Here is a 14208-nt window from a genome sequence, read left to right as displayed (position 1 = left end):
CAGGCCTCTAGTTTATACTTGTCATGAAAACAAAGCTCTATGTAAAATATTCACCAAATGTGTATCAGTTTAATACTCGTCATATTTTCTACTCACGTATACATGTTCCAGTAATAGTTAAAGTGCTCTCTTTGCCATTTGGAAGTTGGAAGTTCTATATCACAGTGAATGCTGCTAGTGCTTTGGGTGGTTGCACCATTTTCATTAATATGGCCATGATTCTGTCTGGTTTTGCTGGCTTTATTGTTAACAATTATTTATTACATTGCAAGTGGAAAAATGCCAGAGCCTTCGTAGGTATAACACAGCTGTCTTTTCTGCTGTGGGGTAGCATCTTAAGTAGTGTAAGACATGGTTAACTCCTGTTTTGTTTGGGGTTTTTTAATTGACCTAAATTCTGTAAAAGGTGAGGAAGGAGCAATGGAGTGAAATGGAGGCTGCCTCTTCCCTGAAGTTAGCTCCTTCTCGGGGATCCAGAACCACAGTTTGATCATAGAATCATAGGGGTTGGAAGGGACCTCTGAAGATCAAGTCCAACCCCCTGCTGCAGTAGGAACACTTAGGGCAGATCACACAGGAGCACATCCAGACGGGTCTTGAAAGTCTGCAGGGAAGGAGACTCCGCAACCACTCTGGGCAGCCTGTTCCAGTGCTCTGTCACCCAAGTTATTAACTCATATGTAATGTATTAACTTAAGACTTTTAAATAATGCCATAACTATGAACAGCAATTTAGACTTCTTAAAAAAGGTATGTCTTCTCAAAAAAGTTTTCCACTTAAATTGGAGAAACTATCTATATATGGACTAAGTGTTACCAAATGAGCAGATAAAGGAGAAATGTTTAAATACTTTGAACTGCACAAGCTGGGATATTTTTCAGTAGTAAATAGGAGGAATGCTGAAAAGAAAAATTCAGAGGAAGCAGTTGGGAAGAAGTGTGTTTGAAGAAAGGTTAAACCATAAATTATCTTAATTTTCATTATGAAAGGTTGCCTAAAAATATTATCTGTAATTGAAGTGTGGCATTTTCTCTGTTACTTTTCTAACTTTTTGCTTCTCAGGGTGTTTTCTGGTGCTAATTTTCCCCCAGTTACGGTGTCCATATGCCAAAAGCACTGTTTGTATAATTTAATTACTCACTTAAAAAATGACACTACAAAATAAAATACAGGATCATGTTTGGTCAGCCATACAGTCAAATAATTTTTCCATTTTGTTACCTTTGCATTTTTCATTATTTTCTTATAGCTGAAGGTGATGACAAAAATTCCCATTGCATTGCACCTGAAAGTGGTTGTATTTTGATCATTTACACCCAAACAGAGATGACTAATGGTTCAGTGCTGCCATTTCTTATTTTATTAATCCCTGGGATTTATCATATTACAATCTGATTATCGTTGTGAGTATTAAATTCAATTAAATTTAAGTAGTGAGTAAAAATAATTCTTTCAGAGAAAAACTGAACATTATCATTTTGATATGTAAAAGAAATGGGGGGAAAAAGCCAAAGTAATTGTCATTGCTAAAGATACAGAGTTTGACAAATGTTTTAAACTTTTTCTTACCATGTATATTCATGCCCATTTACAATTTGAGGGAGGTATTCTGGCTAGCCCCATTGATAATTTTTCCAGATCATCATTCCCTTCTTATAAGTCATCTTTAAAGTTAGCATGCAGTCTGATTAAAAAGATTTTTGCTCTTCTCTTTTACTTATTTATAATTCCATCTGTGAGAGTTATAGAAACTTCTCTATAGATGAGATTGATTGGACTTTGCAGTGTTTTAAAGGTACACCTTACATAGATTTTTGGGTTTTTTGGTTTGTTTTTTTTTTTACAGTCCAGGATGTAATTAAAAAGAATAGATTGTTGTTAGTTTTCCTGCTTGCTATCCTTTGGGTTTTTAGGCATATAGCCTGACAATGCAGCTCTTTCCTTCTGCCAAGCTTTGACATAGAGATTAGACTTCCATGGCAACCATATATCTCATTATGGATACTAAATACACAAACACGTTTCTTTGTTTTTCCAAACAGACATGTAAAAAGGGTTCACGTATAGTGCTGTTTCCTCCCTTCATGTGTGACAGCTTTTGTTGTCTCTGAGTAATTATCTGGGCTGAGATTCTGCCATGATGTGCATATAGTAGCTGCCTTTTCTTGCAGAATGCTTTGCCTTTTATATATTATATTGTAGATTTTTGCATTGTGCATGGAGGGGGGCTCACATATGAACTGCAAAACAACAATATGTCATTTGGCTGCACATAAGGTGTTATTTCAGATTTAGTTTGTTTCTCAGTAAGTTTTGTTCTTTAGGTTTGGAATAAACCTTTATTCTGCCTTTGTAACAGTGAGTGTGCTTTGCATACAAATTCAGGGGTGAGTGAAGCAGGATTTATAGAGCCAGCACACTCTGCCTGACAGTATCTAAATTCTTGCTGACACCCTTCTGAGACAAATAACCAAGTGCATAAACTGGAACTCAAGTGTGCAGTTCTGTAAGCTGGGCTGAGCTGATGCAGTGTTTTGCTGCAGACAAAAAGGGAATGTCCTTTTCTCCCCACTCCCTCCTTCTTCTGGCCAGCTCTTCCAGATGTTATGTTTGTGTGAACTCAGACAATCCTCAGACCCCTCTGTGACCTCTTCAACTTGCTTAGTCTGGTAGAAAACCAGTTAAGAAGAGCGTCTGTGGAAATGAGTTGTTCTTCTACTTGTTGTAGCACACTTAATCTAATGTCTGCAATTCAAAGTTACAATTAGTTTTTTTAAAAATTATTTAACCTTCTCTGTTCAGTGACTGTATTCTGTACTGACTTCTCTGTTCCTCTGTTGATCCTGTAATATGAAATCAACAGTCAGGTGTACTTTGGTGTGCTTGCTTACATGCACGGATACACCGTGCTTGTAGGGTCTTGACAGCATTAGCCACACTATTTAGTTATTTCTTTGGGTAGCATAACTTTCATCCTGAGTAGTTTTCTAAACAAATTTGGCAGCGATTAAAGTAATTTCTGTCTCCACTTGTTAGTTCAATTTGAGTACTAATCTTCTGATATTATTTCTTGTTTTTGAGCAGCTGTTTACCAACTCTGTGTTCATGTTTTCACAGGCAACCGTTTGGCAGCTCACCAGATGATCTCTTGTGTAATCATCCTTCATCAGAGTCACCAAGTGATGAGGGTGCTCTCCTGGATCAGCTTTACATGGCATTAAGGAATTTTGATGGTTTAGAAGAAATCGACAGGGCTCTAGGAATACCAGAACTAGTTAGCCAGGTATACTGGACATTGCATTGCATGTTTTAGATACTGCATTTAAAGCATATGTTGTCAAGGTGGAGATCAATGTATACAGAAGAAAGGGATTATAAAACATTTATTGCAAGTTAGGATGGTGTTACATATATTGTGGTGAGAGTCCATCTAATGGCTCAGCATCACCTGGAAAGCTCTCTTCAGCCCCAGGTTTAGTCTTCTTTCCTCTTCCCTGACACCCTCACCTAGCTCTTCTGACCTGTGCTGAGGCATTTCGCTTTTATGCAACTAACCTGACCTAAAGAAAAAGCCAACAGGCTTCTGCTTATCTGGTGGTCAGAACAACAACTGTACAGGAGAAAGGTAAGATCATGGCCAGCAACAGTGTATAGAAAAGAAGAAGAAACGAATACGAAGACTTAAGAGCAGGTCCAGCAACAAGCTTTTGGATGAGCAAACCTGTAATGTGTAATTTTACACACAGTTTTTCCCTTAGTTGATGAATGTCTGTTAAGGGACAAGTTTCACCTGAAGCAGCTGATTTCATCCCAAGCACTTAAAACTTTTATTTTTTTTAATTATGAACATGCTACCTTAACTTTGCAGCATGAATTTGTTCTCTTTTTTTGCTTCTTTTTTTTCTCCCGCAGGTTTTTTTGTGTTAGCTTTCAGTTGGTTCTTGTCCATTTCAGTCTTATATGATGAAGAAAAGCATGATAAAAAAAGTAATAATTGAGGAGAAAAAGTTAGTCCTTGATGTTTCTGGCATCAAAATTGTATTTCCATAAACAGCAGTACATGTCTCAATAATGATTTTGTATTCTCAGACAAGCCTAGAATACCTGTTTCATTTCCCAGCACTCATCAGCATCCTGAGCATAACTTCTGAACTAGCTGTGCATTTTAGATATGAAATAGGATAAATAAAATCTGACTTTGAGAAAACTATCTCCAAGCCTATTTGGTACATCACAGAATTCAGTGAGATGTTAAGCTGGAGATGTAATTTATTGGTGAACTGCAATTTTGCAGTGTGAAATTTTCATGCAATATGACAGCTTTTGGAATACCACCACCAGAAAATATGAATAATGTTTTATTTCAAACTAACTGGTAAATATCTTTGTATTTAATTAATATGTCAGTGGAAACAGAATTTTGCAGATAAGAGGACTGCTGCATTTTAAAACGTTTTTAAAATATCCATCAAACATTTTATAGGAGCTTAAAGTATTTCTTTCATGACAGCACTGAAATTTAGATTAACTTGGTTTCCAAGGTCAGTGTGGAATAAGCTATAAAATTAATTCTGGCTAGAGCAAATATTAGGGGAGTATCTAGAATGGAGTTTAGAATTGTGTTAGCTTTTTATGCTAATGGATAATCGCTTTGTGTGAAAGTGTCCTGAAAGATTTAGGCACTCTGTTCACATTAGCTTCTGTAATAGTTTCAGGCATCTTTATTTGAAATAATTTTTTCATTTAAAGATACCGATAAGAATCTACTTTCTTATCTTTATTCATTTCTAACATCTTTGAATTTACCTTGGATTCAATGGCAAAAATAAGCTGGTGTCACTTCATGTATGGATTTTCATATGGCATTTGTCATTTCAGGCTTTTATGCATTTGCTGACTAATATCATGGCTGTGTTAAGGACATGACAAAATTGTCAGTCTTTGTTAAAAAAATAAAATAGAGGAGGGATTTGTTCCCGTTAATATCTTTTGCCACTCAGAAACATGGTTCTGTTTATTTCTACATTTTACATTAGGTGAAGAAAACTTACATGATTTTCTGTTTAAAAACATGCACAGCCTAGAAGGTCAGTTTTCACGGGGTGGCCGTGTCGGTCTCACACAGTCCTGTGAAAAGCCACGCCCCACCACCTCTTTCTGTTCACGTATTTCTGCAGAGCCAAGCTGTCGACCCAGAGACCTTCCCCAGCCAGGATTCCAGCATCCTGATGGAGCAGAAGGCTCCGGTGTTCTCCCAGCAGTACGCGGCACAGGCTCAGATGGCGCAGGGCAGCTACGCACCCATGCAGGACCCGAGCTTCCACGCCATGGGGCAGCGCCCGGGCTACGCGGCCCTGCGCATGCAGCCCCGGCCCGGCCTCCGGCCCGCCGGCATCGTGCAGAACCAGCCGAACCAGCTGCGGCTCCAGCTGCAGCACCGGCTCCAGGCGCAGCAGGTACATCCCCTTCCCTGCCCACGCAGCGCCTGCTGACTGCCAGCTTGCTGCTAGCAGACCGGGGCTTGAGGGTGTACCCTGTTTTCTTATACCTAGTTCCACTTTTAAACTAAAAACTATGGCTACTGTGGCCAGTAGCCTTAATGAGTTTTGCTGAGATAGTCCCTTACACCTTGTGTTTGTTGATTTTTTTTTTTTTTTGCAACTATCTATTATTCTTTCTATAATATTGTGCAAGAACGTGCCTAGTATTTAAGCTTAAATCTCACTAATTCTTTCAGCAAGGCTACAGTGGTGCTTTTTGTTGTAGAAGTATTTTTCTGTTTGTTACATCTTGGCTCTTTCAGCAATCTAAATGCTTTTATTGCTGCCTGTTACCTACATCTTTGTTTTTTTCCATGCCCTTTGTCTACTTTTGAGGAACATTTTAAGTTGTTTTTTCTTGTTCATTTTTAAATACATGTTTATAGTACCATAAGTAAGATATTAATGCTTTTCTAGTGGAGGAGGAAAGACCATTTCTGCTTTCAAACATTAGAATAAGGTCTAATTCATGTTGTCCAGTCCCAAACTCAAAAATTACAAGAACTTCAAAGGCAGCATGTTTGGTAAACAGTTTAATGCCTCTGTTGTTGTTTGTATGCTGTATTAGCTCCTTAAGAAACAGGATTCTGTGGATTATAATAGAACTTGAGCAGTAAAACTAGTCCCTGCTTGAGTATGTAAAAACTAGGCCCCCAAACCAGCTAATCAGGAAGTAGGTATATATACCTCTGTATATAACATTCCCCTTTTCTTGTTTTCCTTCTTTCTTTTTTTCTTTATTTTCTTGTTTCCTTCACCAAAACTTTTGGGGTTTGGTGTCAGATCTTTTTTTTTTTTTCTTTAGAATCGGCAGCCACTGATAAATCAGATCAGCAGTGTTTCCAATATCAATCTGTCTTTGAGACCTGGAGTGCCAACACAGGTGAGAGAAATAGTACTTTTTAAATAAAAAAATCACAGTTTTATTCTTTATCCCTCACTATTAAATACAGTAGTAATGCTATGTAGTAAATACATCCAATAAATACTGAAACTTGCATACAAATAATGCAGTCTGTGTGATAAGAAGAATTTTACTGTTTTATTTCTGAGAGTATTTCCCATGTTTACAGGGGTGGATGGTTTTTAACTAGAGATATGATCCAACTGCATTTTTAACCAAGCTTCTCTTTTCCTACAGATGCATATTTTTTTTAATCAGCTACTCTGTTGGCAGTTACAAATTGCTGCAACATTAAACCCTGGTATTATTTCAGTTACTGACTCTTGCACTGTTGGAAGTCTCTCCCAGCAGAAGTATTAGTAGGATTATTTTCTGCCGCTTATTTTTATTGTTAGTCATTATTGTGGGTGGAAAAAAAAAGAGCTGGAGTCTTCCAGATTGCTCCAGTGGAGATGCCTGCTCCGGTCAGGTTGCCTTAGAAGAGGCTGTTGATAGGTGGTGGTGGTTTTCCCTGCAGGGCCCCATCAACGCACAGATGCTGGCGCAGCGGCAGCGGGAGATCCTGAGCCAGCACCTGCGGCAGCGGCAGATGCAGCAGCAGCAGCAGCAGGTGCAGCAGCGGACGCTGATGATGCGAGGGCAGAGCCTGAGCATGACCCCCAGCATGGTGGCTGCTGGGGGCATACCTGCAACCATGAGCAATCCGCGGATCCCGCAGGCAAATGCACAGCAGTTTCCGTTTCCTCCGAACTATGGTACTGGTTCCACCTCCCCTGTGCGTTTCGACAGTCCTTACTTCCCCGTGTCTTCCCCTCTGCTGGGTCTAAGCCCCTCTCCTGCAGCCCCTTGGCTGGCTCCCTGGGAATGATGGGAAATGCGGAGCTTCAGGCCCCTTGGGAGTCCTCAGGTGGAACATGGTACCTTCCAGTTCCCTACCTGTGCATTTATACACATACAAGTCTGGATGCTCACTGGAACATGTATATGTGTGTGTGTATTGGCTTGTTGGACTTTGAATTTTGACTGCAGTCAACAAACCAATATATACAATAAAAAGCGCAAATGAAGCAAACTGTATGAATTGATGCTGGCAGACAGTGTAAGATGGCCAGAAGCTTCATCAGAAGCAAAGCCGGATGCAGTCCTTTTAAATAATTCTTATATTGGTGAGGATTTTTTGCTTTTTGGCAATGAAATAATCATTCTTGTGTGCATTATAATGTAAAATTAGCAACTAACTTCAATAATAAAAATTCCTTTCAGACACAGTATTTCCTACCCTGTCCTTAAACTTGTGTGCAATATGATAGCTAATACCCTTTTGTTTGTGTGCTTTACAAAGCTAGATACTGCTTTGTTTTGGGGTGCATGGGACAGTTAACTCCATATGGTCAATGTTATACAGCTTCTTTATTTATAAGTATTGTAGAAGTTCTATCACAGTTATATTAAATAATAGCAATGTGCAAGTTCTGCTAATACAGCAGATTATGTTCACCCAATTCTAAATTTGCTATCTGCTTTTAATGATCTATTGTCCTTTATGCCAGCAAGAAGTTAAGTCACGCAGACAGTGAATACAGGAGTAGGTTTCATGCATCCTGATTCTTAGGCCAGCATTAAGGGTGGCTTGTTTCTCTTTAGTATGCTGTTCGTGATTAGCTTAAACAAGACCAAAATGTCTTAAAAGAAGATTTCTGCACACAGTTGGCATAGAACAGCTGAAATTAGGTTTTCCTTGCATCTAGATATTTTTTTGATTTTGAAAAGTCATTAAATGCTTGCAGAAAATGGCCATTGCATGTGTTTGCAGGGAAACAGAAATAGAGATCCTAAGGTCCTAGGAACTTTAGAAAAAGTTGCAAATTATAGCGTAAATGCTATGCAGTAAATGGGTCGTTCATAACTTTCACCATGCAGTTTCTGGGGAAAAAAAAAAGTCACCAATGTTTTTCTTTAGGTCTATACAGAAGAGAGACCACTGATGTGATTAGGATACACAAGTAGCCACCATACTCAGGCAAAATACTTTTTTTAAGATTATACATAAGTATTAGTTGATGATGTCCTGCTTTTAATCTGGATCCTGCATTAAGACACAAGATTATAGGTTCCACATGACATAAGCAGCACTGTTTAAAGACCTGTCTGCAGGTACAAGCTCTTGACTTGTTTTAACTTCAAGTGTACAGTGGCTAAATTTCTCATTTTCTTCTTCAGGTATTAGTCAGCAGCCTGATCCAGGCTTTGCAGGGGCCACCACTCCTCAGAGTCCGCTGATGTCCCCAAGACTGGCTCATACACAAAGCCCTATGATGCAGCAGTCTCAGGCTAATCCTGCCTATCAGTCCTCTACGGAGATGAACGGGTGGGCACAAGGGAACATGGGTGGAAACAGGTAAATCCAGAACAAGACCAAAATAAGCACACAGAATAATGGGGTCATTAATGGTCTACCTTTACTTATGGGGTTGTTCCTATGTGATTGTTTGCTTGTTTATTGTTAACTATCTATCCTGAAAGAGATTTCTTTTCGATTTGGCTTGACGAGTTGGTTTAAATTCTGTCTTCAGACAAGGCGAAGTGAGTGCATAACTCAAAGACCTGCATCCACACAATGCACTGCTTTGTCTGTGACAGCTGATAAAACACTGTGTGTCCTTAAGAAGCACCTCTGCTGCACAGTGAGTTCCAGCCCCTAACATTTATGTGGATGTGCGTTTCTTCTGCATACAATTTCCATGTGCTCCCACACTGCTTTCCACATGGCTGGATCAGCTGAGCTGGAGCCTGTGCATCCCTGCTGCTCTGTAATTGCAGTGACTGGGTATCACCTCCCACTTTAAATGCTGGAGTGCAACCAGGTTCAATCCATTAGTGCTTGCACATACTATGGGTGAGCATATAACTGTCATTCTCCAAGAGCGTGTAAGCATGCCTCATGCATGCAGTCACCTTCTAAGTTGAGTCCCATGCCCCAGTCAGTATAACTGCAGTCTGTCCACGTTGAGTGGGTTGGATGTAGAACAGTCAGTAGTCAGCAGTGAGCTTCCAAATGGCAAATCTGTGATTTTCAGTGGAAAACAGGAGGAGCTATCAGGTTGGCGTACAGCCTGTATCACTTGACGCTGGGGTGCACACAGTTGTCTATAGTGCTGCGCTTTTGTCATCCTGAAGTTCTCAGGCTGCTCTTACTTTGCCAGCCAAGCAACAGATCTTTTTCCTGCTGGTCGACAAAGATGTAATAAACCTAAAACCACCAGCATTTCAGTGGTGAGGCTGATCCAAGTCTAGTTAGCCCTAATGAACTGATTTATTCTCATCCTAGTCCATGCCTCTTCCTTACTGTGTTCCTGAAGCATCTGCAGGAGGCAAAGCTACCACTGTTGTGGCTTCTGCTGAAATGGCAGCAGGGGCAGCTTGGTAAGGCTAATGGTTGGCTCGCTAAACTGCAGCTCTACAGCAGAGACATGTCAAATGCGTTTACACAAGCCACTGAGTATTCACAATGATCTGTAGTGTGCTGTTTCAGCCATCCAGATAACAACTTAAAAATGGGGTTAGGTGGCCTGAAAAGGCATGGAATTGGAAGGAAGAGAATGGTGGGATTTTCCAAGCTTGGTCCTGTGCCCAGAATGCTGCTGCACTCCACCAAGTCCCACAGTACACAGCTAATGGAGTACCCAAGTGTAAGGCTGATTGTTAACCCTGAAAGATTTCCTCAGCTGTGGGAGCCAAGCTTTGCAGGGAGGTAACAGTCAGCCATCAATATGGAAGTGGATTAGCATGTGCCATCCAACATGCAGCAGCCCTTCCACAGGATCTCAGTCCAGTGCAGATCCTCTAGCAGATGCATTGTCAGTAATAATTCCTTCATTGACTGTAGGATTATGCTCAAAGAGTAGGAAAGACTGATATATAAACAGTGAAGTGTGTTTTAGGAAATACAAAAAAGTCTCTCATGTGACTTCCAACATAATGGAAAGGAAGATACTATGCACAAAGCACTTTGAATAAAATCTGGGATGAGATCTTCCCCACAGTTTGTCCTACTTAAGTTGTTCTGAAATGGCCTTAAAGGGACATAAAGCGTAATGGTCTTAGACTTTATGTTGTTTCTTACAGTACCGCATTTTCAAAACTGTTGCAAAGATTTAGTAAATTAAATTCTGCACAATTGCATGTCTGTATTTGTGAGCCCACTTTCCATAACTGTGTGTGCAAATCTGGTATTCACATGTGCAAATAGCCTCTTTTGCAAAAATAAGGTGTATTAGGCCAAATCCAATTTCAGCTCAACAGTCCTGTGCTGTGCTAACTAACAGTGGAGGGAGAAAAAGGAGTTTTGCTTTCCCCAGAAAAATTACTTTTCCAAAGACATAAAAAATACATACAAAGCCCATTTAGACAGCTAATCGGCTGTTACTGCACACACGTAACAGATTTGTACTCTGCCATAGTTTTGCACGCAAAGGCATGCATTTTGTGCACAGACATGGGACCTTAAATTTTGAAAATCTATTCCTTAGACATTGATGTAGTTGAAAACTAGTCTTTCCTTTGAAGTTGACATAAACGACAGTATGTACAAATTCTATCTGAAGATATATTAAGAAGAGAATAGTTTCTTAGTGGCGTAGCATTCTAAGTCTGACACATTGCTTTTTCCATTCCTTGCTATAGCATGTTTTCACAACAGTCCCCACCACATTTTGGGCAGCAAGCAAGCACCAGCATGTACAATAATAACATGAACATCAGTGTATCCATGGCAACCAACACAAGTGGTATGAACAACATGAACCAGATGACAGGGCAGATCAGCATGACCTCAGCGACCTCTGTGCCTACATCAGGGTTGTCCTCCATGGGTCCTGAGCAGGTGAGAATCTAAGGACTTGAGATGACAGCTAGAGGATTTGCTTTGACTTTCAGTAGTTTTCCAGGTCTGCTGCCTTGGGCTGTAACTGCTGCAAGCCATTACATTTCTTTTATTTGTTTTCTTGAGAAATGATGTTAAAAAGGCTTTGGTTTTAGCTCTGCACTCAAATAACCAAGGTGATTGATGAGGTAGAGAGCACGTCTTGCGTATATATTTCCCATTTTGACCTAGCACTACTGTAGCTAACACATGTAGTTGCTCCTGGACTTCTGTGGAACATGTGTGCTGATCTAGATCCTGTTCTCAGTAGGTAAGTTTCCATAGCACAGTTGCAGGTCACCGGTGTCCTTGCTAGTTTTCTCAGCAGTGAAGGTTAGGACTGAATGGCAGGCAGATTTTTCCCAGAGGTAAGAGTGAACTGGCATGGACAGTGTGTGGAAGATGCTTCTACTGCCACTGTGTTTGTAGTCCCAGACAATAGACAGTCAGTCAGCTTCAAGAACTATCCATCTGGCACCTTCATGAGCACAAAATCCACGCCTTCTGTAATGTGGTGTGTATAAAATAGATTGCTGAATCAGTGGGTAATTAACCTGTTCTTTTCAGCTGAGAGGAGGTTTGCGCACTTGTTTTTATTTGCGACTGCTGCTTAGGGTATCCAAAATAAAGAAAATAACATTTATGTTTGTTGACCTGCAGTTAAACTCTTACAGTACATTAGTAAGTATTTGACAAACAAGTCCTCTTAATTAACAGGTTTATGTGTTTGTTTCAGAGCTGAACTCCCATTTGTTCAACTCACAGACTTGACATTACAAAGTTTTCTTAGAAATACTGGTAGGAAAGTGTACCTCATGTGTCTTCAGGCAGTGAATGTCTCCTGCTATGGTGGACAATATCACAAACCTTTCATCTGAGACCACAATGATAGAATCATAGGATCTTTTAGTTTGGAAAAGATCTTTAAGATGATTGAGTCGAACCGTAAACCTAACACTGCCAAGTCCACCAGTAAACCATGTCCCTAAGTGCCACCTCTGTGTGTCTTTTAAACACCTCCAGGGATGTTGACTCAACCACTTCCCTGGGCACCCTCTTCCAGTGCTTGATAAACCTTTTGGTGAAGACATTTTTCCTATTTTCCAGTATACATTTGATAACAGGCTATTTATTTTCCATTACCCTTTAACTGACATCGGTCTTTTCTTTAGAAAGAGCCATTCCATCAACATTTTCTGTTGTTGTTTTGAGATTGTGGCATTGTTTTGAGTTTGTTGTGTTTTGTTTTTTCTTCTTCTAAGTTAAATAAGCCATAGTGTTTCAGGCTTCTCTTGTAGGCTTTAAATTTCCTTTCCTTTTCTGCACCTGTTGCAGTTTGAGTCAGTATTTGCTAAGCACATGGGCCATGTGCATGACACTAGTTCTTCCCCATTTCTCTTGGAATACTCTGGCAGATATAGCCCCAGATCACATTTGTCTTTTACAGCTGCCACATACTGGTGACCTGAAGTAATTTTGATACTCCCAAATCTGTCACATTCTCTGATATTCCCAGTTGCTACACCCAACTATAGCAGATGTTTTTATTATTAGTAGTTCCCAAGTGCATACAGTTGCACACATTTAATGAAGTAAAACAATACTAAAACAAAACAACAACAAAAAAAGGAAAAAAATAGGAGATTTGAAGGTGACAGCCCAGTCTGATTTCTCAGCATGCCCATGCTACATAATTTTCCCCAGGAATCTGAATTGAGAAACATGCATTATAGAAAGAGATCTGATTCTATTTCAAAGATTTCCATGCAGACTACTGTTTCCACTAGCACAGCTGTCACACTGCTTTTCCTTCCTGTTAGACTACAAGATCTTGTTTCAAGATAGCGTTTATCTACCTTCCAGTAAGCTGAATAGGCTCAGCTCTTTTACCCATCTCAACATTTGTGTTTCAGCCCATCAGTCCCTGCTTGAAACTCTTGTTACAACCTTCTCCTACAAGTATGAACAGAGTAACTGGAGACAGTAATTTAACAATGACTGCACCAAAGCTGTGTAAAGTCAAGTTCTGCTTGTAATTTCTCTTTCAATCCGTGACTTGCTATGTATCTGTTGGTGACAATGTCCTACTGGAGAGCATGTAATGAAACCCTTACAATCCCCAGATCCTCCTCAGCCCATTCTACCTAGATTCTTTGTTCCCAAATGTATTACATGCCTTAAGTGCTGTGGCTCTTTCTGTAACAGTAACCTGTTTTCCTCCTGAAGCCCCAGCACTGTGTCATCTGCAGACTCTGCAACCAAATGTTTTATGTTTCATCTAGGTCAGCGGTGGCCAACTGGCAGCTGAGGGACCATTTCTGAGACACAAGACAGTACTTTTTAGTCCTGAGGAATGTTGCTGTGCCGTTTAACATTTTATTTTCTGAGAGGAATAAATACAAATTGTTTATATTAGTACTATTTCTTTTTTCCTGTGTTCAGGACACACTGTCGTACAGTTTGGCACCTTAATTTAGCAATTGACACAGTCTGTGCTAAACTTTTTCTTGTAACTGGTGGTTTTCAAAATGACTGTATTTTCTCTAATTCTGCTGACTGTTGCAATTTCATTCATTCTTTTGGCTTTTTTTATACCGTCACCTGCACTTTTACTTACTTGTTGCACTTTTTTTGTTCCATAATACATAATTTTAGCTTCATAATGCTCATCTCTTTCTAACCACAGTGAATAACAGTGGTTAAGCTATGAATGTGTTCCAGCTCTTGAAAAAAGAAAACACGTCATATGTTATTGGATGGTTTTGGAAGTAATATGTGTTACTTGTTAGGAAAAAGCTGTGCCTGGACATACCTGCCTGGATGAGAAGCATATTACTTTTGG

The 14208-nt window shown here is 39.8% G+C and overlaps 1 protein-coding gene across 6 annotated transcripts in view; it reads left to right on the top strand.

The window, feature by feature from the left end:
* NCOA2 (nuclear receptor coactivator 2) overlaps positions 1-14208 on the top strand; it is a 190143-nt gene that overhangs the window by 167295 nt on the left and 8640 nt on the right. For 5 of the 6 annotated variants that reach the window (XM_051610141.1, XM_051610142.1, XM_051610140.1 and 2 more), the window contains 6 exons: positions 3119-3284; positions 5179-5457; positions 6347-6424; positions 6963-7200; positions 8666-8843; positions 11129-11327. In XM_051610141.1, coding sequence (XP_051466101.1) covers positions 3119-3284; positions 5179-5457; positions 6347-6424; positions 6963-7200; positions 8666-8843; positions 11129-11327 — 1138 coding nt within the window. The remainder of the gene's footprint in view (positions 1-3118; positions 3285-5178; positions 5458-6346; positions 6425-6962; positions 7201-8665; positions 8844-11128; positions 11328-14208) is intronic. The other variant, XR_007888563.1, reaches the window with a different exon arrangement.

This window comes from Apus apus, chromosome 2 (assembly GCF_020740795.1).
Source record: "Apus apus isolate bApuApu2 chromosome 2, bApuApu2.pri.cur, whole genome shotgun sequence".
NCBI classification, from domain to species: domain Eukaryota; kingdom Metazoa; phylum Chordata; class Aves; order Apodiformes; family Apodidae; genus Apus; species Apus apus.
Note: the sequence above shows the minus strand (reverse complement) of the source record. Positions and strands in the feature narration are given on the sequence as shown.